We start from the raw sequence: 25,433 nt of genomic DNA, 5'->3' as shown, positions 1-25,433 counted from the left end.
ACTCTGCTCACTGTCAGGTGCCCACCCAGGCCCTGCTACGCAGGCAGAGTGCTGTGGTGGCAGGAACCTCCTTCTTCCCACTTGAGATGCTCCTTCGCCTCCTCCCCTCCCTGCAGGTTGCATGCTGGCGCCACTGTCCTCCTGGAAGAGGAAAAGCCCAGCTGAAAGTGGTAGCGGGAAAATTTGCTGCCTCTACTAGAAATCAATATTAAATGGATGGGTGGGGGCTGCAGCCAGTAGGTACTGCACGTCTCATCATTTAGCTAATCGAGTCAAAAAGTTTCTGTAAGGGCCAGACCCACTACCTCTGCAGTGGGTTAGAGGCCTGGCGGGAAGCCAGACCCTAAGTGGGGAGCCAATGGGCTAGAGGCCCGGTGCATGGATTTGTGCACAAGCGGGGTCCCTTGGCCTGGCCTGTGGGGATCAGGCCTAAACCAGCTCTCCAACATCCCCCAAGGGGTCCAAGATTGCAAGAGGGTTATTCTCAGGTGATGCACCCTGGAATCAGGCTCCCTCCTCTCTGGTTCTAGGTGTGTCACCCAAGAACCTCCGCTGCCAAGTCACCACAGCTCAGCAGCTCATGCATGGAGCATCTGCCCCCTGGTGGTCAGTGCACATCATAGCTACCAGTCAGAAGGTCAAACAGTCAGCCGGTCGCTTAAACTTTTATATATATAGATTATCTAGCCCATTTAGTAGGAGTGCATGGTTTTGTGTTTCTTACTCTTAACTTATGTGATTTAAGTAATTTCTTCTATCAAAAATCTTACTGTTGGTCTTACTCTCTAATTCAAATTGAAAATAATTGTCCTTATTAGCTGCAATATGAAACAATAAAATTTATTGCACTTAAAAGCTTTTGCTGAGTAAATTATGAATGTGTTGTTAGTAGTATACCTCAAGTGCAGAATTAGAGGAACAGAATAATCTTCCTTGAAAATCCTGCTTAGGCTTATAGTTAGGGCCAGGTTTTATGTCCTTGATTTTTAAAAATAAACAAAACAAAACTTTTCTTTACTTTTTAATTGACTTTTGTCAAAGAATGTTAGAACCCAGAAGAAGAAGATATAAAAGGAAAACTATGCTCATTAATAATCTTCCTTTGAAATTGTCATATAGATTCTTAAACCTAAATTATGAAGACAGTATTTACCTCTTTATTCATCACCAGCATTAATTTGTATGATCTAGCTGTCTACTTGTGGGTCTCTTTTCTGTCTTCTGATCCCTCATAATAGAGAAAATGTTGAATACCATTGATTAGAGTGAAATAGTCCTCTTCAGGAATTAAATATAATTAGAATTTTAAAATAATCTTCTTAAGAAAATTTTACTATTAAAAAAATGTTTTAGCTAATCCTGTGATAATTTGCATTAATTTATTCTTTAAAGATTTTATTATAAATTGAAATTGCCTTTTATTCAAAGTAAAAATAAGACTTAATTATGAGTAAGGAAAAGGCTAGGTTATAGTATATAAATTTTAAGATAATAGTTTATCATTGGAAGAGCAAAGTCATATAAAAGAGAAATATACCTTAATGTATTTCTTTGCTCAAAGTAGGTCTAGACCAGTGGTTCTCAACCTTCCTAATGCCTCGACCCTTTAATACAGTCCCTCATGTTGTGGTGACCCCCGATTTGATTGTTACAAATTGAACATAATTAAAGCATAGTGATTAATCACAAAACAATATGTAATTTTATGTGTTTTCCAATGGTCTTAGGCAACCCCTGTGAAAGGGTCGTTTGACCCCAAAAGGGGTCATGACCCACAGGTTGAGAACCACTGGTCTAGACAGATATAACTTAGTAGATTATATTATTGAAATACTTAGGGTGTTCTGAATGTGTTGAAAATAATCAATTTGTTCAAATTAGCTAAATTAAATACTTAATTTTATTGAGAAAAAAAACTACTTATCCCCCCCCTCAAGAATATATACAGTGGTTACAGCACATCTTAATTCGAACTAGGCACATTGCAAGTACTCAGTAGCCACAATGGTCTAGTGGTTATTATATTGGAGAGGCTAACCTTGGATCATCAAAAACAAATTCATCAGCATGGCGGTCTTGCCAAATAGAGTAATGGCAAAGTGGTGAACAGTAGTTTACACATCTTAGAAAGTGTGATGTTATTAGAGGCTCTGCATCCCTTTAAATAACCAAAGACTTAAGTGACAATTCTGGCTTAGTAATAGTTTTTGTTATTGCTAACACACAAAAAGGACTACATAGTATTTTAAAAAAGATGCCTGGTGAAATGACGTAGCGAATGCAATCTCTTCTGCAATATACCATATTCCTGTACATGAATCAGTTTGTTTGTAGAAGTCAACTTAATACATGTGAATTTGTCTGGCATATTAATATTTTGCTCCACTAATTAACAGTGATTTAATGCAAAGTACACAGGAAGCTGCTGGGGGAGACAGGGTTGTACACAGTGACAAGTGACCAATCACCCAACATGCATTTTTTTTCTTAACTTGGCCTCAAGCTCTGCTTGAAAAAGCTTACTACAGAATTCTGCACAATATTTGTGTGTTTTTCAGTTGTCTCTACATTCAGCAGCATCAAAACTTTCTTATATCCTCTTCCACAAAGCTAAATACATTTTACAACCCTTTTTACTTTATATATTTCTTTACATTTTGTGAAATTAGATGTGTCTTCTAAAACAATGCTAGTGTTTTTACTAAGATTTAGGCATGCGTGTGTGTTTGTGTGTGTGTGTGTGTGCGCACACACACACACACACACACACACACACACACGCTTTGGTTAGAGACCTGTACTGATTTCAGTGGTCTCTCCCAATCTCATTTTCCATGAGGCCTGTTATTTGTAGCTCACAATTTGCAGAACAGTTCACCTCTCCTTTTATAAAAAGAAACTTGTATCACATTATAGCAGGAATGCTTGAATCTATAAATAATTTCTTAAGTGTGCTGTGTTTACTCCCAATATTTATGTTCTAATCTATGGTCTTATTTTGTTGAAACCAGAGTCCTTTTTTGCAAAATGAGAGAGGTGGGCAAGAACAATGCTACAATGCTTCCTTCCCAGTTTTTGAGATCTCACTTCATGCAAAGTTATACATGATACTCCCCTAATTAAAATGATAATTAGATATTTTCAAGACTGAATTCATATGTTAGAACAAAAATGTAAATCTACCCACTAACCCACCAAAATTCTCAATAAATTACAGGAAAAAATATTAATGAAAAACATCTTGATAAAACAATAAAGGTCAATAGCATGGGGATTGCAGAGTTCCCAGGTAAATGTCAAAAGATAGTTAAAATAGGAGGGGCTCGGGACACTCACTTGACAGCTTTCAAAAAAGCAGACAATTTTCTAAGGAATTAAAATATTTCAAAATTAGCTTAAGGAGAAGTATAACAGTGTAATAGAACAATGAGCAGTGGGGAATGGAAAATTTTGTTTTAGGCAAATTGCACCAAATCTTTAGGGATTACAACAGAATCCCACAAGCAAAATGAACACAAAACCCCACTAATAAATATCATGGAAAAATCTTTGATTGATAATAGAACAGATCTATAAAACATCGTGGGAGAAAACTAACACTTTACTGAAGGACATAAAAGAGAACCAGAGTGCATGTAGAAATATTCTTTTCCTTGGAAGGAAGATTTACTATTACCAAAATGCCAACTCTTCTCAGATAACTCCATAAATAAAAGATAAATCAACACAATATTAACATTTTCTCTTTAATATTGGCACACTAATTCTACAATTGTTGTTAAAGTGAAATTGGGCAAAAATAGATAATATATTTTCAAATGGTGGCTTTCACTCAATTTCACACTTCAAAATATGCTGTAAAATTAAATAATTGAAGCAATTTGATATTGGCACAAGAATAGATGGATGGATTAATGGAATGCTTAGAGTCCAGTAACAGATGGGCTATTTATAAAAATTGGTCATGTGTTAAATAGGTCAGAGATGAAAAGATGCTCATATTAATTAGGAATGTATAAGGAAGTTTCTATTATGTTGAAAGAAATGTCTTAAATTGAGGCTGTATATCAATTTTACTCAACAAATGCATCCCAGATCGATTAAGGAAATAAGCATAAAGAGCAAGTAAGTAAGTTAGTGTTGCTATGAAATAATTAAATCGAATTATTTAAAGATCATTCATAAAGAGTAATCATTCAAAACATTTATGCTGAATTAAATGAGGAAGAAATCAGTTAAACCCTAGCCGGTCTGGCTCAACGGAGAAAGCATCAGTCCACAGACTGAAGGGTCCCGAGTTTGATTCCGGTCCAGGGCATGTACTTGGGTTGCACGCTCAAGCCTCAGCCCCAGGCAGGGTGTGTAGGGGAAGCAACCGGTTGATAGGCCTCTCTTACATGATGTTTCCCTCTCTCTAAGAACCATTAGAAAAATATCCTCCCACTTCCTTCCACTCTTTCTAAGCATCAATGGAAAAATATCCTCAGGGGAGGATTAACAAAAAACAACAAAAAATCCCTTGAAAAGACTAGAACAAAAATTGTAAAAGTCTAAACCAGTTCTCCATTCCTGTTGTTCCTCCAGCCCAAGCATATTCTCGTTATTAAAGAAGCTGAACTGTTTGAGGGGTTGGGGGATGGGTGAAAAAGGTGAAAGAGATAAATACAAATTGCCAGTTATGAAAAAGTCACAGGGTTGTAAAGTGTGGCATGTTAAATACAGTCAGTAATACTATGCAGCTATGTATGGGGCCAGATGAGTACTATACTTACTGCTGGGATCACTTCATAAGGTCTGGTAGAGTTGACTAGTTGCTGTGTTGTATGCCAGAAACTAATATGATATTGTATATCAACTATAATTGAAAAAAATAAAATTTAAAAATAAATAGATTAGCTAAAACTGGAAATTAAGAGATAATTGCCAGAAACAAGACACAAAATTTTAATCAACAGACCCTCAGCCTATATCAAAGGCCTTCTTTATTCTAATATCGAAACTTTGGCTATTGAGACGCTGTGTTGGTATTTTAAGCTTAAAGATAAAATGATTTAAGATATATGTTGTTTTTATCATTTCTATCTCTTAACTTTTTGATCAACCAATTTACTACTTTTCTTGATTTTTTTTCAGTTAAGTAATAAAAGAATCTGAAACTAAAATTTAAATGATCTCTACTTAGGAAATTGTAGGGTAAGTGTAGAGAACTGAATAGAACAAGTCTAAGTTATATTTGAGAATATGATATACATAATTATTAAACTGATGTTGGAATAAAAATGTTAAGATATGCCACATTTTAAAAATTAGGCAAGCACTGGAAGATTAAATATATATTTGTCTCCCAATCCTCTAAAGGTACAGGGTCTCCAAGAAGACTCAATTCCAATAAATAAAAGAAAATAATTAAAAAATATATCGTTAATATAAATCTACATTAACATAGGAGAAGGAATTGTTATGAGTCGAACAGTTTAAATTTTCTGATTAATAGGCAAAGTCTCAGAAAATGACAAGAGAAATTCAGCTACAGGCTAAATTAAAATCAAACAATCTTGTTTTTAACAGAAATACAGTATATGTGTATGCTTAGCCTACAAAATAGAAAAAAGTGCTATAAACTCTTGCTATTCTTAAAAAAGAGAAAGAAAAATTGTCTTATTTGTTTTGTTTTGTCTAGTTTAGTACAATTCAGAAGTTTTCCATGAGAATATATTCCTGCAATGTAACTATTTTAAAAAGAGAAAAATTAAAAGGGTAAAATCCTTCTAAAATCTAATAATTACAAAATATCTATCTGATAATTACCAGTCCCTACCACACACACACACACACACACACACATGCATAGGCAAAGATAAGGAAATAACTACTTTCCTTTTAGAAAGTCGTAGAATTGGAAGATTTGGGAAATAAAAATACAGGATGTTCAGTTAATTTTAATTCCAAAAAAACTAATTTTTAATTCTTAATATAAGTACACATTAAATATTACACAAGACAATAATACTAAAAATTTCATTCATTATTATATGAAATTCATATTTACTGGACATCTGTTTTACCTGGTGGGTAAAATAATGTCAGTTTGAGAAAGCAGCAGTCATATCTGAAGTTGAATTCATTGGACTAGGGTACAGGGCCCAAACTTCAACACACTGGGGAAAAGAAGCTTCAAGAGAGTAAGTTAGGTTGATAGTACTAATTGCTTCTCAGAATCGGAACAGAAATCTAAGGGAGGAAGGAGTTAAGGTGGTGTTGGGGCTCGGGGGTAAAAGGAGAGGTTGTTGATTATATGTGATAGAATATGAAAATGACCATTGGGGCAGAACTTCTGTGAGGAGAAATCCAGGAGTGAATGATTCCGGGAACTCAGGGAATACACAGGCCTTGCTGTATGTCTAGATTAAGAGTAGAAATAACTGAAGGAACAAGATAAGAGCACGATGATAGACTGGGACAGAAATCTACTTTAGACTAAAGGAGAAATGGTAATGGGGCATGGAACATGTTATGTATACTTTCACCATTTGGGTGAGTGGATAGGTTGTTGGGTTTTCTTAAAAATGTAGTCATTGTAAAAATAAAAACACAGAGAATTTAATACATATCAACATAATAATGTTTCATTTGTCTGACATTGTTGGAAATAGGTGGTCCCAAATATTTAGTAAATTTTCAAAATAAATGAATATATCACCTTAAGTGCCCCAGATTTTTAATATTAGATTTGTTTCTCCTGAAATCCTTCATATATTTGACCAAGATTCTTAAGCAAACTACATTAGCACAATGTACCCTTTTTAATGACTCAGAGTCACTGGAGATATAGAAATTCAAAGCTGTATAAGAGATCATATAGTAAAAGCCCTTCACTGAAAAGGAATCAGATTTACATTCTAAACAATAAATATTTACACACAGAAGGAAAAATCAAGCAAGCATCAAGAAAGAGAAAGAAGAAAGAAAGAAAGAAAGAAAAAGAAAGAAAGAAAGAAAGAAAGAAAGAAAGAAAGAAAGAAAGAAAGAAAGAAAGAAAGAAAAAGGAAGGAAGGAAGGGAGGAAGGGAGGGAGGGAGGGAGGGAGGGAGGGAGGGAGGGAGGGAGGGAGGGAGGAAGGGAGAGAGGGAGGGAGGGAGGGAGGGAGGAAGGGAGGGAAGGGAGAAAACATATTACATAGTTCAGAAATTTCTGAACTATGAATGGATCTTTTTGTTGTTGTTTAATCTGCTTGTCAATCCTTTGATGTAGACATTAATATCCCAACTCTAAAAAAGAAAACATTGAATTTCAGGTAGTTTAATTGACCTTCATCAGTTATGGAGCTGTCTCTAAAGCCCATGACATTTTCACCTCACCACTCTGCTTCTTTGCTTAGGTGGTCCCCACATACACTTTGTGGTATCCACTGGACCCTCTGGAAGCATGCTGTCCTTAGTGTTGAGATGGCTGGGCAAAACCAACTTTGAATTTGTAAAATATTCTGTATTATAATTTCTATGCCCACTCTTAAAGCATCTAATCATTTTCTAGCATAATGCATTTGGAGATAATTATAACATCTTGTCATTTAAAAATAAATATCAAACATATAAAAAACTAGGGATATTATGTAAAACTTTTACCAGACTTAGTTCCAAAATTATAAAGAAATGAAATCAGAGAATAAAACAAACACTTGTGGATATTACGGGAGGAAATGACTGCTCATTTTTTGTTCTTCAGTGATTACTCTTTGGGGAGCCATAAGATATTTCAGAAAGATAAATCCGTTATTCAACTTAATCTGCAGAAAAATAGAGAAGCTCCAGGAAAGTTATCTCGAAAGGTAAGACCTTCTGAATATTGGTTTTAATTTTCAAACTGATCATTTTAAGGACAATATTCCCATCTTTATGGATTGTTACCAATTTCTAGTTATATAATGTAATTAATATATGTTCATTTGAGTCAATTTATTAAAATACAATTAGTTATTTATCTATATGCTTGTTGACAATTTGAAGTGAAGCAATTACATGAACATTTTATTGCAACCTTAGTAAAATAATAGATGTATTGGAAAAATTTATAAGAAACTTGTTAAGGTGATCATATTCAAACCATCAATGAAGCCACTAGAAAGTGAATGTAATAGAAAATGTGAAAAGGAAATCATTAAAGGGAGAGAAGAAAAACAACTCTTTTTATTTGAAAACTGTTTATGTCTGAGTCAACACAGTTTAAATCAAGGCATATTAATATAATAATTATGAATATTAATATTAAAACTACCTAGAAAGGAATTACCGTGCTTTAATGACACAGTTTCATGCTGTTAGATATGAATTTTATTCCCTGTGTGATGTCTTGAGTTACTTCAAACCCAAATTGCACAGTATGCAGTGAACTTTGATATGTTGGCAGTTTTTATCTGTAGAATATTCCAATTACCTGCTTTAAGCAAAAATCCCAGCACCCTGTCATTTACATCAGATAACAGATTTCCAGTGCATAGCTCTTTTTTTTTTTCCTAGTTGGAGGTGTTTCATCATAAAAAGTGTCAGATGGTACATTAGGTTGCAATGTATCTATGTGGAATATAACGTAATGAGGCCAAAAGAGAGTTGTTTAGAAATATCTTTTGGAACTGGTTACCTAACTCAGCCAGTGTTGACAGCTCCAGGGCTATGCATCTGAAATCTCCACAAAGGAACATTATAAAGTACAGCTAATATCCTCAATATTAATAAGCCTAAAAGTCTTCACATTGTCCTCAGTGTTGACAAAGAAGCTGAAATCATCATGTTTCATTTCAACACGAAGACAGAAAATCTATGATTTTTACCTTCTACTCTTGTTTAGAAGTTGCATGTTGCTAAAAAACAAAAAAGAAAAAAGAAAAGAAGGTATCTCATTCGTATAAGTTCACATATCAGTAACATTTCAGTTACATGTAAATTGAGGTTTATTCTTAAATCCCTATAACTCCATATATTTTATGTCTGGGGATTGAACATTTCTATTACATTGAGTGTTTATGGTAATTCTATATGGTAAATACTATTAAAAATAAGGAATCAGCCAAAACCAGTTTGGCTCAGTGGATAGAGCGTCGGCCTGCGGACTGAAGGGTCCCGGGTTCGATTCTGGTCAAGGGCATGTACCTTGCTTGCGGGCACATCCCCAGTGGGAGATGTGCAGGAGGCAGCTGGTTGATGTTTCTCTCTCATCAATGTTTCTAACTCTCTATCTCTCTCCCTTCCTCTCTGTAAAAAATCAATAAAATATATTAAAAAAATAAATAAATAAGGAATCAATCGCAGGGAGCTTGGTGATTTTTCCCAGATCATATTCATGGAGCTGGTGAGCAAAAGAGCATGGATAGGAACCCAGTCAATGAGTCTTCATAGCCCATACCTTATGCTAGCAACTTAACATACTCAAGAGTTTTAGCTGTGAGTTTCAGAACAATGGAAAAGAATTCTAGCTTTATATATTTTCTATGTTTTATTTTGTTTTCCACAACTCTATACACATGCCCCAATGTATTGAGCATAATAGGTGTTCAGTGATAATTATATTAAGTGTTTTACATGTATTAATTCACAATACTAAAGAGAAAAAAGTAATAGTTACTATTATTTTCCTTTTTATATAAATAGAAGTACTTTAAAAGATTATTGAATGGCTCAATGTCTTACAGCAGAGCTAGTCTGGTCATAGAGCTCACTATATCTTAATGACAGCCAATATAGCATCTTTGAGTTATTGTCATCAGCATTGTTATCATATCCAGAGATAAGTGTATAGTCATTTCCGGATTTAAATTATAGTTGTCAAGACATGTCTGCTCTTCAAGCTATCATTTGGACCATAGCAGGAATTAAGTTACATGGTTCTTTTTTTTATGCCTCAAGGTTCAACTTATGAATCATTACTTCCCACAATGAATATCGCCAACTCATACTTAACTAATTCAACAACTTATACGTAAAGAGTATAAATGCTTTTTGTCATCCACAACCTTTCATAGCAGTGACACTGTTATTTAAAAATTGATAATATGCTTGATGGCACAGGTATCTGTATATTCACCACTCACTCATATGTACTGTGTAACTTCTGTGGAGTAGGCCCTGTACTAATGAGGAGAGTAGTGGTCAAAACCAACAAGAGGGCTTAGTATCCAGGGCATTCAACTGGCTTTGACTCTTAATTAAGAGCAATGGCAGCCTCCACATAGACTATGAAAAAAGGCATTCCATGTTTCCATCTCCCCAAATTCTGGCTCTTCCAGGATATTTTTAACATCACATTCCAAGAGAGAAGACATTACATTTTATTAAAATCTACTAGAGGCCTGGTGCACAAAAATTTGTGCACTCAGGGGGGTCCCTCAGCCCGGCCTATGCCCTCTTGCAGTCTGGGACCCCTCGGAGGATGTCCACCTGCTGGCTTAAGCCCGCTCCCAGCCTCTCCTTTTTTCCTTTTTTTCTTTTTTTTAATTCTGGGATTTATTTACCTTCTATAATTAAAACTTTGTAGCCTTTAGTGGAGCTCAGAGTTGGCCAGGGTGGACGGGAAGCTTGGCTTCCTCCAATGCCAGGGGCAACCCAAGCCTCCTGCTCACTCCAGCTCCGTGGCCACAGCCGGCTGAAAGTAGGTATCTGGGGTTTATTTATCTTCTATAATTGAAACTTTGTTGCCTTGAGTGGAGTTCAGAGCCGGCCACAGCAGGTGGGAAGCTTGGCTTCCTCCATCACTGGAGCAACCAAGCCTCCTGCTTGCTCCAGCTCCGTGGCTGCCGGCTGCCATCTTGGTTGGGTTAATTTGCATATAGTAGCTCTGATTGGCTGGTGGGCGTGGCTTAAGGTATAGCAAAGGTATGGTCAATTTGCATGTTTGTCTTTTATTAGTGTAGATAAGGGTTTACTTCCAGGTACTATGCTAAGTATACTATATGTATAAACCTTACAATTTGTTAATTTAATAAATATTTATTGAATGTTTTTTGCATGCTATATATATGGTATTTGCCTCTAAAGATCTTATATAGTGAAGAAACAGTTTAGTGGAATGCCTTAAAATTTGGAATTATGTCTTACAACACATGTATGCACTGACCGTTACTCATTTGTTCATCAAACAAATAATAATTGAGCATCTACATTTCAGTACTCATTCTAGAATGTTGAGTTAACATTCTAGTAAAGAAGACAGACAATAAAGAAATATATATAAAAATTCTGATAGAAATATGCACTTTGAAAGAAAAGATATCAGTGCTTTTAGCGTCTTGAGTAGGAACCCTTTATACAAATGAAAATAAAGGAGTAGTGCTGATAATTATTTTTATTTATACATTCTAGAGCATATAGGTTTAGCTTTTACAAGATATAAGGAGTATTAAATTTATTAACTTGGCATCTTGTTTAAAAGCAGAGATTCTGGATTCATATTGCCAGATTAAAATCTCTGCTCCTGGACAGATCATTAAGTTCTCTGCACCTGAATTGTCTCATTTAAAAGTGTGGATAATAATAGTACTTACCTAATATGGTTACTACAGGAACTCAATTAGGAAACATAAATAAAAAGCTTAAATCAGTTCCTGCACTAAGTCAGGACTATATAAATATTAGTTGTTGATGTCATAAAATTAGGGTGTTAGGCTATATGTTATTTTAATCTTTTTCTATTAAAATCTATATGATAAGGAGATAATGAATGTTCTTTCATTATTCTATTTTTAAAGTGCTTTCAAAATTTTATGTGATTTTCATAAATTTAGGTGTGAGAAAAATTATAAACAATTATATTTTCTTTCTAGTAAAACAACATAAACTTGACTTGATAATATTTTTATATTATATTAAGAATATAATCAGTATTATTATTCTATTAAATATAGATATCATTGCCTTTCAGTAGATATTTTAGAATTCTAAAAGGCATTACAAAGCTCAGGTAATATCAGATTCCTTTCTTATTTTAAACTTGCTTGTGCTATAATAAATTAGGGAATTTAATTCTTCTTCCACTAGAGTATTCATAAAACAAGTTGACATTCTTTAAAAATCATTCTAGATTTTCAACTGGCAAAATCCTCATATTGATGTAATGTGAATGATTGGGACTTTTCTAAAAAAAAAATTTGTTCTACCTCTATCTCTCTTAAATTTGATCAAAAGTATTACCGGCATAGTAGATATTAATCATAAATTCAAGATCTCTTTCTAGCTCAAGGAAATATTCACATAGCATTTACAGCAAAAGATTTTTGTGTTAAAAATTGCTTTAGGCCAAAACCGGTTTGGCTCAGTGGATAGAGCGTCGGCCTGCGGACTGAAAGGTCCCAGGTTCGATTCCGGTCGGGGGCATGTACCTGGGTTGCGGGCACATCCCCAGTAGGAGATGTGCAGGAGGCAGCTGATCGATGTTTCTCTCTCATCGATGTTTCTAACTCTCTATCTCTCTCCTTTCCTCTCTGTAAAAAATCAATAAAATATATTTAAAAAAAAAAAATTGCTTTAGCTCTCCCCTTAAGATGAAGGTATGGCCTTCAGTTTTGGAGTAAAGTACATCATATATTCCATGGACAACTGCTTAAATTTTCCTCCAACTTTTCGAGATGCTTTAAATAAAACGTTTCTCTTGTAAATTACAGTATCACAAAGGTCACCTTACACACACACACACACACACACACACACACACACACACACACACAATCATCTCTGGAAGCCTAGTTAAGTCGTTATAAAATAAATAGTATGCTATACAGAAAGATGCAAATAAATCATGTTACTTATATGCTTGTTTTGATTTTAACTTCTGAAAGAATTCAAGTGTCAAATATTACGGTTCAGATCTCACTCTCTCTTTCTTGGCTCCAGTTTTAACTTTTTATTTTGCCTCTCCTATCACTGTCCTTTCCATATATGAAGTTTCGATTTTGCTATTGCAGAAAAAAAATATCATTTACATTATCACACTTTCAAATGTACTCATCCCACTGACTCTAGATGTAAATTTATAGAAAGTAAACCTCATGTTTTCAATTTCCTTAGCATTTTTAAAAAGTGTTTTTTTAATAGCATGAACTCAACGTATTTATTATAGTGATAAACTGATTCTATCCATGTAACTTAGCTTCCTTCTTCCTCCTAAAACAACCCTATATAAAAATTAATTTACCTTTAACCTTAAGCCATATAAAGGTTTTCCTTCTGTCAAAAGCTCCGATTGGCAGTTTTTAAAATAGATTGTGTGTGTACTGACATACAAGACTACATGCACCCCAACATTAGGGAACTCACTCAGCTCCCAAACTTAACGCCACCGTGTGGTGAAATAGTGTAATTGATGGCATATATTGCATTCTCTGCAGACTTGCGTAGGATTTTCACGAACACCCTTGTAGAGAAGCGCTCAAGGAGTTCTGGTGTGAACATGGGAGCACAGGCACATGGATCATAGGACTGATATTTTACATGAGTAGTTCCTGCTCATCTCAGGGGAATGATCATAATGACACCTGATAACTCCTGGCATTTATATCTATCGGCAGTTTTAAATCATTTACACAATTAAATGTTCATGAAATGCAATGTTCTCAACTACTGTTTGGCAGCAAGATGTGGTAAAGCTGAAAATGGAGGTGTTCATTCTGTGTCTGTGGCCAATCTGGCAAGCCGTCGGGTCTTACACCTCCATGGCATCTGTGGCCTAAATGCAAAGAAGATGCGCAAGTGTGTGCGAGGTGTCTAAAAGCTGCCTTCCATGCAGGATAAATTAATGTTTGGCCTTGGGGATATTGGGATGTCCTTCAATTGTCCTTGAGGTTTCTCTCCAACTAAAGCAGGCTCTCTGTTTTACTTTTTAAAGAATGCTTATACAGTTAAGGACAGTCTTGTAAGGTCTTTAAAACAAAGTATTAAGATGATGAATGAGGGTTATCAAAGAGGTGAATTAAATGACAGCAGGAAGTTACAGGGCTATTTTTATCTGGTACTCATTCCTATTCACTCTATAAATATTAATATATTCTGCTGCCTACAGCATGAAGATGACCACAGTCCATTTTTTCTGAACCAACTTCTTGAATTTATGCACATTTGGAAAATATCCAGGTAAGACATTTTATTGCTGTTCCAAGACTATCTTCTGACTGAGTCCTCAAGTGCCAAATCACAATGTTTCTCAGGGGATTGTAAAAACCATTCTTTCACTAGTACCTCAGAAGCATTGTACTTTTAATAGATACCTCCTTTTGGCAAATTCTGTTAATAATTAGCTATTCCTCACAGCTATTCAGATACATTTGAAGAGCTTCTAACACCTTCCGGAACAATCCAACATTCATTTTTAAAATATCTCTGCTACCACTTATTACATTTTCAATGATTTTTTTCACATTCATCTTGTGAATTTGAGTTTGCACGTTTCACAAATCTCTGTATAATGGCATTGCCATACTTTGAAAGTCACCATCTCCTGCTTTAAATCCCTTTCTGGAAATCTCTGAAAATACATAGTATGTCACAAAGGAATGTGGATTCAAATTGGAAAACTCAAGTGGTAACGAATGAACATGTCTTAATTGATTCCAATATTTTAATGTATGCATGTATTATTTGAAAAATTAGACCTAACTCAGAAGCTAACTTTGGAGAAGATGCCAGTGGTACAGCATGAGTTTATCTGGAATGAATGCTTTTCTAAGTTGAATGAGCAGATAATGGAGTGTGGGAGGTATAGTCCTTAAATCTCTAAAGAAAAGCCTGCTGTAAAAATAAGATGAGTTAAAACTGATTTTAGTAACTATCACTCCATGGCATTCTTATCCGTTTTGCACACATTCTCTCGTGTGATTCTGCAGTTCAGGAATTTGATTAAATAACTTAACAGGCCTAAAATCACTTATTTTGTTAGTGGCAGGGCTGAAATCAATACTGTCTGAAATTTTCAAAGGCCATATTCTTTTATTAAACTATTCTGTCTTTCCATGGGTGCCTCTCCTTTTTCTGCCAAAATATCCAGCCTATCACCATATGATTATATAGAATGAGTAGGATTATAGAGGACTTCCCACAGGTGTCCTGTGAAGCCCATGGCACAGTCTCTGTGGTCACCTGGGCTGAGTGTGTCCCTTCTGATGGAGTTGAGTCTTGATTGCTGTTGACAGGTCAATGGAAGGGACTGACCCACTGGCCTTGACTACAGTGAAGGAGCTGTTGTGCAGGGGTTGACCCTACAGAGCAGGATTCACTTTAACAGTGCTCTGGGACCTGCCCAGTCTGCCCTATGGGTGTGTCATTCATTGAGGTAGTTGGGTAGTACTCAGGTATGGCCAGAAGCTGGCCACCGGGTGTATTGGTTCTGGGGCCTCTGAAGTGGAGCTGTGGTGCAGGCCAAGGTCAGCCATTGCTGCATCCTGGGGTCACTTGGTGTGGGCTACAGAGTGATCTGCAGTTATCCTTTTAAAAGCTAGTTTGCTATAGAATCAAGAGAACTCGTGATAAATGTGCTAAAGTTAATATAGTTTCCCACCCAGTTTTAAGCAAAGTTTTTTTTTTCTTTCCAGACAGTGCCTCTCAACAATAATCAAAAAATATGACTCCCACCTGAAATACCCATTGAAAACCCAGGTATCAACTTTTGTTAATTTATCTATCAATTCAATAAGCATTTATTAAGCATCTACCCTTTTTCTAAAACTTTGCAAGTTTCTTAAGATATGAAGATGAATAAAACGGAGTATCTACACTTGAATGGCTTCCATTCTATCATGATAAAACAGACAAGTAAATAGATGTGTGTAATGAAATATTATTGGTCCCATGAATGACCTATGTGTATACAGGACACATGAAAGGGGTTTATCAATTTTACTTATTTGATCTAAATGTTGAAAAATGAGTCAAAGAAAGAGCATAGTGAAGGAAGGTAGGAAGTAGGCATAACTTTCAGCAAAGAAGAACATGAACAAAAGCCTGGTGTGCTTAGGAAACTGTATGAAACTTGCAATGGTTACAATTAGGTTTTAGGGTGATAGCCTGGAAAGAGACCAGATGAAAGGGGCAAATAAGGGCCAAATTATATAGGATCTTAAGGACATTTTTGACAAGTTAAGTATTTTCTAATTTATCAGGTGAGGGCATGGAATGACAAATGAGTGATTAGAGGGGCATTTAATTAGACCAGATGATGAGGGCATTGACAAAAGCTCCACTATAAGGATGGATAGGAGGGAACAGATTCATAACAGGTGAAAATGTGTAATTTACATGAAAGACTATGAGTAACAAAATAACAGGTTGTCTAAAATACCTCCAGATTCCTGGCTGTTAACTGACTGCATGAGGAGATCAATTCACTAAAATAGTGAGGAGAAAAGTTAGCTTGGCATGGGAAATTGATGGATTCAGTACAAGACTACTGAGATTTGGTCATGAACTGAGCCAACTTGTAATCACCATTAGGCAGATCATTTCTTATAGCTTGTTCTTCTAAGGAAGGTTAACCTTCCACAGATAAAACATTCTATTATTACAAAAAAATTATATAAGAGGATGTTTTTAAAACAAGTGAGGGCTACTTTTTTCATTAAATAATTTGACTCCTGATATATAAGAAGTAACTACTTCTTATATTAATGTACAGTAAATGTTTATAAAAATAATAAATTATATTTCTTGATATAGATACCAAATTCAAGTGTGAATTTCACATAGGTATTTAAAGATATGGTGATGAGAAATACATAGCAGATATTCCTTCCCCAAGAATAATCCCCTCACTCTAATTCCATTTTTCTTTCTTGAGCCTGGCCTGAATCTGGAAATTTAAAATGTGGAATATGAGAATAATTCAAAATTAGATTGTTTTAAGTCTCATAAATGTGTCATAATTAGTACTTCTTTCAGCTTTCTTCTTCACCTTTGATATAGCCATTCTTCATCTTTGTGATAGAGTAGAATTTGAAATTTACCATGTACCCAGAACAGATTATGAGTTTATTCCCAGATCATTTATGTATCTTGACTACATGTTAATCGACTTTTGAGGTTATGATAAAATACTTAGAGATGAATTTTAATGTTCAAAATGTCAAATGTCTCTGTGCTATTCATGCATCATAGATGTCTTTTTACATACACACACACAAACCCATACGTACATGAATTATTAAGAATCTGTTAACAGTTCTTATTTTCCAAATACAGAAGTTTGATCATATTACTGATATATGAAGAACCCAATATATTTCCACTTTTAGAGAAACCATTGACCATTGTAAATTTTTAAAATATGACTTAAAACTTGGCAAAACATTAAAGAAGTGGTGTCTTTATATTATTACTGGCAAATAGTTATCATCCACATCTGAATTATTTTATAAGTAGGCCACAGTGTCTGAGATTTTCCAGATGAACTCTATGTGAAACAATGAGCTTTTTAATGAAATTCTAAAGCAGAATCAATAGTAAATATCTGAGAAGTGAAGATAGACTGTGATATTATCAATTCACAATTTTGCACTTTCCATTTATTTGACAAGTGAATTAAGGAGCATTTCATCAATGTCAAAAACAGTATTGAGTTGAAAAAGAACGTGTTTTTATATTTCCCAAACTTAGCTTATTACACATAATTTGAAAAATTAAAAAATATACAAGCTGAGTATATATTACTTAATATCAATATGTAGATATTTTAAGTTTCCAAATATTTTCTTTCTTTAGCAATGGTTAGTTAACATTTTTTAGTGTTGTTTTGTTGTTGTTGTTGTTGTTGTTAATCCTCATCTGAGGATACTTTTCAATTGATTTTTATTGAGATTGAAGGGGAGGGGGAAAGACAGAGAGAGGGAAACATGATGTGAGAGAGACACATTGATTGTTTACTTCTGCATGCATCGAGCCTGCAAATGAGTATGTACTCTTGACCAGAATCAAACCCAGGACCCTTCAGTCTGCGGGCTGACACGCTATCCACTTAGCCAAACCAGCTATGCAGTTAATTAATGTATTTTGAACTTGGCTTATTTCAGATTGGGCATTTTGAAAGAACTTTTCCCTAACCTATTGTTTAATGCAAACCACTAAACTATTTAGTCACTAGGATGAAGAGAAACGGAAGTCAGAACCATGCTCTGAAATTGCTGAGGTTTTATTTGGAGAGACAGTAGACTCACATAAATAACATACATAAACAGGTATTTATACAGAGCAAAGCAGTGGAAAGCCAGACTTCAATCTGGGTGAAAGAATTAGCCTCTGATGCAAAGTTGCTTCTTCCTAGTAGAATCGAATATGTGGTCTCTAACATTTTTTATTAAAATGTCAACTAGGATTTTTAGAGAAAGTCAGCAATTCCTATTACTGATGACAAACTTTTACTAGAATCTAGTATCTTGTGAACTAATTGTAAACTAGAGGGATATGTATTGAGAAAGATATATTCATGCTTCAAAATGTGACTTGGCTTCATCAAACATCTACCTGGTCTAAAACGAACTAAAACCCCTTACCATCTAGCCCGGGACTCAGAGATTTTACCAAGTAGATAAATAACCGGAAGAATATATGGTCGTGAGGATGGCAGAATATTACTTAGCTCACACTTTTCCCTTTCCCAGGGCCTAAATCCAACTGTATTCAGCCACTAGATAGAGGCTAAAAATTCCATATAGAAGTAGAAAGAAAGGGGGTGCATAAGGATTTTATATATTTAGCATTTTCAAAATGGAAACTCTTATAGTAACAAGCAGATCTGTTGTTTGATATTTAAAAGATCCAGTTTGACACAGAATTTAAACAGAGTGACTGCAAAAGACTGAATTTAGGAGCAGAGATTCCAAAGTCAGATAGATGTATATGCCAACCCTCTGCCCACTCTGGAAGTTTTTATTTAACCTTCCTAGAGTTCATATTATATTCATCACTAAAGTTCATATAATAAAATGTAATATGATGATATTTATAAAGTTAATGAAACCATGGGTGTAATATGCTTAATACAATATAGTATCTGGAATATAAAAAGTATTCAGCCCTAACTGGTTTGGCTCAGTGGATAGAGCGTCGGCCTGCGGACTGAAGGGTCCCAGGTTTGATTCCGGTCAAGGGCATGTCCTTGGTTGCAGGCACATCCCCAGTAGGAGGTGTGCAGGAGGCAGCTGATCGATGTTTCTCTCTCATCGATGTTTCTAGCTCTCTATTCCTCTCCCTTCCTCTCTGTAAAATCAATAAAATATATTTTTTTAAAAAGTATTCAAGGAAAGGTAAGTACAAGTGTTAGTTTATTGCTATTAGAGTTACAATTTTTTTAATATATATTTTTATTGATTTCAGAGAGGAAGGGAAAGGGAGAGAGAGAGAGAAAGAGATAGAAACATCAATGATGAGAGAGAATCATGGATGAGCTGCCTCTTACATGCCCCTTATTACTTTTAACACTTTGTAGAGGACTGTATCCTTTGTAGAGGATTCAAAAGAAAAATGTTGCAAAACTCATTTGTATTTGCATAGAATATAAGAAAATGTGAAAATGAAGCAAAAAAAGAGATCATTTAAAAATAGGATAAAATAAATAGGTAACTAGGGCAGGTTGTAGCATTGCAAAAGGAGAAGTCAACAAGAGGAAAAGGTAAAGTCAAAAGAAACATAAAACACATTTGCAGGATTGGAACCGATCTTAGTAGAAACGAAGGGCAGATTGAAACTACTGAAAGTCCAACCTCTTATGCATTGAACATTCCAGACTTGAAGAAAAACAAAAAATGAAAAATTGAAAGTAAATCTTCAACAAGAAAAGTAATCACTAGCCAACATAATTTGTATTCTTAGTGAGAAAGAGAGCATTGAAGGATTTTGTCAAAGAAATTACATGATCTGACATTTGATTTGAAATTTGTGCAGTGAATTATGTACTACAGAGAGGACATATAATAAGATGTATACAGACTAACGAAGAAGAATAGAGCAGGCACTTCTATTAAACGTTGAGTTTAGGAACAGCTGGCCAGTGTGGCTCAGTGGTTGAAAATTGACCTATGAACCGGGAGGTCATGGTTTGATTTCCAGCCAGGGCACATGCCTGGGTTGTGGGCTCTATCCCCAATGAGGGGCATGCTGGAGGCAACTGATCAATGATTCTCTCTCATCATTGACATTTCTATTTCTCTCTCCTTACCCTTCCTCTCTCTGAAATCAATAAAAACATATCTTAAAAAAAAGTTTAGGAACAAAATATTGCCAGTGTCATAGGATCTGCCTGAGTGCCATTTCGTATCTCTTTTTCTCTGCATAAGAGTTGCCCTTTCATGAAAAGTATTCTGTAGCTTTTAATTACCACTTCACCACCAAAGTGTACATCCATTAGCAATATAAGGTTTTGAGTTTCCTTTCAATGTCTACCTAAATGGAGTCAAACTATATACACTTTTTGAGCTATGTATCTTTTCACTCAATATTGTTTTTGAGATTTATCCGCCTTGTTCCATATGGTTTGATTTGTTTATTTTCATTGCTGTATAGTAGTATTCAACAAGAGAAGTGAACCTCAATCTATTTATATATTCTATTATTTATGTTACTTGTAGCCCTGCGCATGAATCCATGGGCAAGTAGCTCGCTGCTGCTTGCCTCAGCTGGCCACCCCGCCCACAGCATCTGGTAGCTCTCCACAGCTCATAGCTTGTTGCCCCGCCACCCTCCTGTAGCTCTCCACCCATTGCCCTGCCCTCCTCTAGCTCTCTGCCCGCTGCCCGCTGCCGCTTGTAGATCGGTCATGATGTTATGGCGCCCCGACTAATTTGCATATTCCTCTATTATTATATTAAACTAGAGGCTCGGTGCACAAAAATTTGTGCATTGGCGGGGGGGGGGGTATCCCTCAACCCCACTTGTGTCCTCTCACAGTCTGGGACCCCTCCGGAGATAACGACCTACTGACTTAGGCCCACTCCCAGGTGGCAGAGGGCAGGCCCAATCCCTAGGTTCCTGACCCGCAGCTCCTGGTTGGGCTCAGAGCAGGGCTGATTGGGGAGTTGGGGCGCCGCCCCCTGTCATGCACAGAGCAGGGCAGATCAGGAGGTTGCGATGCCACCCTCAGTCACGCTCAGGGTAGGGCCGATTGGGGGGTTGGGGCGCCGCCGCCTGTCACACTCAAGGCAGGGTCGATGGGGAGGTTGCGGCACCACCCCCTGTCATGCACAGAGCAGGGTGGATCAGGGGGTTGTGGTGCCACCCCTGTCACATACAGAGCTGGCCGATCAGGGGGTTGGGGCACCGCCATCTGTCACACTCAAGGCAGGGTTGATGGAGAGGTTGCGGCGCCGCCCCCTGTCACCCACAGAGCAGGGCTGATCAGGGGGTTGGGGCACTCCCCCTGTCACACTCAGGGCAGGGCTGATGGAGAGGTTGCGGCTCCACCCCGTCACACACAGAGCAGATCCCATGGGGGGCGGGGGGGTTGGGGCTCCGTACCCTGTCACACACAGAGCAGGGCCGATCAGGGGGTTGGGGTGCCTTCCCCTTTCATGAACAGAGCAGGGCGGATAGGGAGGTTGTGCCCCTGCCCCCCTCCTGCCCCCCGTCACACACAGAGCCACAGGGCGATCAGGGGGTTTGGGCGCTGCCCCCGCCACGCTGCTCCAGGGGCCAGGAGACCTCACTGCTCCACTGATCCCAGTGCTGGGAGGCATTTTACCCTTTTACTATATAGGATAGAGGCCTGGTGCATGGGTGGGGGCTGGCTGGTTTGCCCTGAAGAGTGTCCTGGATCAGGGTGGGGGTCCCCACTGGGGTGCCTGGCCAGTCTGGGTGAAGGACTGAGGGCCATTTTCAGGCTGGCGGGTGACTGAAGCTCCAAACCTCTCCTTTTTTCCTTTTTTTTTTTTAATTCTTGGATTTATTTATCTTCTATGGCTGTCAGCTTCTATGGAACTGAGAGCCAGCTTTAGCTGTGAGACCTCGGCTGCTGAAAGCAGGTTTCTGTGCTTTGTTTACCTTCCGTATTTGAAACTTTGTTGCGACTCCAGCTCTGAGATCCCGTCTGGCTGAAAGCAGGTTTCTGGGGTTTTGTTTAGCTTCTATATTTGTAACAATGTTTCTTAGAGTGCAAGCTCAGAGCCCAGCAGTGGCAGGCGGGGAATGTTGGCTTCCTCCGTCACTGCAGCAAGCAAGCCTCCTGTTCGGAACAGTAGCCTGGCTGCCGGCTGCCACCTTGGTTGGCAGTTAATTTGCATATCGCCCTGATTAGCCAATGGGAAGGGTAGCGAAGTTATGGCTAATTACCATGTTTCTCTTTTATTAGATAGGATTGTTAACATAAATGTGTTATTATTATTTATTTAAAATTAATTTTTGGGGGGTGACATTAGTTTGCTTTCAACAGCCTCTGTTTGCCTAAGCCTCAATATGTTTGTCTCTCTTCCAGCGTACTTTGTTCTTGCTTATTGCTATTAAAAACAGACTCACTTTTTTTTGTAGTAGGTTAAAGGGAGTTTTTTGTTGTAATGGTCAACCACAACCCTAGGCAGACTGCATTCTTAAGCCTCAAAATTGGAACTTTATGAGAATCCCTGCCTCCTCCCCACCACACACACATGTGCCTTTTATATGCAGTCTTATATAGGAGAGTTTTCCTCACCTCCTTCCAGTGGGACCTGATCTCTGATTGGTATCCATATAGGATCCAGGAATCAAGACAGTCTCCTACCCCTTCCAGGAACAAAAGGTTTTTGTTTCTATTATTCTCTCATTAGCAAATGATCCTCAGCCATATCTACCTCTTCCTCAGAGGCACACTGCTTTTTTTTTTCTTCCTCTCCCCACAAAGCAAGACTAAGTTAATAATGAAGTGGATCCTCTGGCAGCTGTGCCAAGATGCTGGTTCATAGTGAGGTCACACATAAATAAAACAGCTGGCTTTTTTCATGTGAATTACTCGTAAGTTATTCTTTCCCATGTTATAATTGAGCGGTTGTATTTTCTTAATCTGTGAACAACAAAATGTATCCCAATTAAATCACATCTTCTTACTTTAAGCTCATTCATTGAATATGTTAACATTTTTGGAATTCTGATTGTGTCTTTCACAGTATTAAGTAGCTATTCTTCCTTGTTATCTGTCATTCATTTTCAGTGTTTATAAAGTCATATATAAGGGAGACTGACAACATGTAAAAAATGTTTTTCCACAAAATAAACAAAAATGGTATTTCTTAATATAATATCCATTTTGTGTACATGTACTGATAATGTTTTGATAAGGGAATGATCCAGAATTATCAGAGTTAAAATCTTTTAAGGGAGTTGGGAATCCATATATCTGCGTGAAAACAGAAAGGAAAAATATTTTCCCACCTGTTTTGAATAAACTGTCCTAATCCTCCATTGAAATTACTGTGATGCTGGTGACTAAGCTGACATGTTTTAAAAAGCCACCATCATTAATGATATAGACAGAGTACATAAAAATACTGTAGAGAGAAAGGTGAATTAACACAGAATTAATGAAGAAAATATTTCTTAACATTGTTACTGGTAATAGACAGAAAAGAATAACACCAAAAGAGAACAGATTTTTAAAAATGAAAGTTAATTTAAGAACATGTGAAAAATGAGAAATAAAAAGACTAATGAAAGGCTCCTAGAAGTGTGACCATAAAAATCTGTGTATAACTGTCTTTAGTGCAGCCAGCAATTTTGATTTTACAAAGAGTTTGTCACTACTGTAGACTATATTTTTCATTGGTAATTTTTTGAAACATCAATTGTTTGAAGAATAGTATAATCTAACTAGAGGCCCGGTGCACGAAATTCGTGCACTGGAATCAGGGGGGCCCCTCAGCCTGGCCTGTGCCCTCTTGCAGTCCAGGACCCCTTCTCGCAGTCGGATACCCTTGCTACTTGTCGCCCGCCTGCTCACTGCTCCTTACCTCTGGGTTCACTGCTCCTTAGCATTGCTGCGGAGGCAGGAGAGGCTCCCGCTACTGCTGCTGCACTTGCCAGCCTGAGCCCAGCTTCTGGGCAAGCAGCGCTGCCCCTGTGGGAGTGCACTGACCACTAGGGGACAGCTCCTGCATTGAGCATCTACCCCCTGGTGGTCAGTGCACATCATAGTGACCAGTCGTTTTGGTCATTCCACCATAATGGTCACTTAGGCTTTTATTATATAGATGATTATCAAACAATCCAGCACCAAACTTCTTTGTCCCAAGTTTGTTCTGAACACTGAATATGATTTTTAATAATTTTGCCCTCCTGTACACTGGTTACAAAACAGATGCATTCCAAAACTGTTCATGGGTCTGCTGTCAGATGCCTTGTTTTCAAAGGATTTTGCATAAACCAAACATACTCTGTCTCTCCCTCCCTTCCTCTTCTTCTCTTCCTCCTTGCCATCTCCCCCTCTCCCTCTCTCCAACTTTAAGATAACTAGAGGCCTGGTGCACAGACTTGTGCACATTGAAAGGAAATTAATTAGAAGGTGGCCAGCAGGGCAGGACTGGGCAAGACAGGCTGGACATGCCCTGGAGCCAACCTCCCACGGTCCCTCCCCGGCCAGCCACACCTGGGGTGGTGCCACAGCTCGAAGGGCGTCTGTGGAGTGAGCAGGGCCCCTCCAGCAGTTGGGGTCCCTTGGCCTGGTCTGTGAGGATCGGGCCAAAACTGGCTCTCCAACGTCCCCTGCGGGGTCCCGGAGTGTGAGAGGACACTCTGCAAAGTTGCTGTCACTCATCAGCTTCTGTGTTGAGTGTCTGCCCCCTGGTGGTCAGTGCACATCATACCTATTGGCCAGTCGGCCAGTCGGCCAGTTGCTTAGCCTTTTATATATATAGATGTTAAACTAGAATTAGAGATGATACATATAATCTTAATAGTCCTACTTTTGAGCATTTGCTCAATGAAAATTGTAGCTCAGGCCATAGGATAACCAGTCTTGAAAATCTTCTCTGTGCATAGGAGCAACCGTATTTTATTCTATGCCCTCTTCATGAAAAGAGAAGTAGTGTAAAGATAAATCAGTGTCCTCTCAATTTCAATAAACTATAAGATACGACTCTTTTCACCTACAGCAAAATGTGGAAAGTATTATTGAAGAAGTTAAAAATATATGCAGTGTTCTGGGATGTGTGGAGACCAAGCAAATTACAGATGCCGTAAATAAACTAAATCTAATTCTTCAGAGAAAATCAGAGGTAAATATATTCATCTATTACACAGCAATTATTTTAAACCTGAGTTCAATAATTAAGGAGAGTGAAAGACTGGACTAACTAACCGTGTGTGTGTGTGTGTGTGTGTGTGTGTGTGTGTGTGTGCGCGCGTGCGCGCTCAAGTATATTTCCATCATTTGGGAACCATCAAAAAAACTCTATTATACAAAGGGATTTAATTAAATTAAAAGAAATCTCTTACACCTTTGAAGTTTGTAGTA

At 37.3% G+C, this 25,433-nt stretch overlaps 1 protein-coding gene across 1 annotated transcript in view; it reads left to right on the top strand.

Annotated features, from left to right (window-relative positions):
- Positions 1 to 25,433, top strand: part of PIK3C2G (phosphatidylinositol-4-phosphate 3-kinase catalytic subunit type 2 gamma) — a 289,697-nt gene that overhangs the window by 43,306 nt on the left and 220,958 nt on the right. The window contains exons 6-9 of the mRNA XM_036301543.1: positions 7,725 to 7,827; positions 14,043 to 14,113; positions 15,568 to 15,631; positions 25,072 to 25,194. Of these exons, the coding sequence (XP_036157436.1) occupies positions 7,725 to 7,827; positions 14,043 to 14,113; positions 15,568 to 15,631; positions 25,072 to 25,194 (361 nt within the window). The remainder of the gene's footprint in view (positions 1 to 7,724; positions 7,828 to 14,042; positions 14,114 to 15,567; positions 15,632 to 25,071; positions 25,195 to 25,433) is intronic.

The sequence above is a fragment of the Myotis myotis genome, unplaced genomic scaffold (assembly GCF_014108235.1).
Source record: "Myotis myotis isolate mMyoMyo1 unplaced genomic scaffold, mMyoMyo1.p scaffold_m19_p_3, whole genome shotgun sequence".
NCBI lineage: Eukaryota > Metazoa > Chordata > Mammalia > Chiroptera > Vespertilionidae > Myotis > Myotis myotis.
Note: the sequence above shows the minus strand (reverse complement) of the source record. Positions and strands in the feature narration are given on the sequence as shown.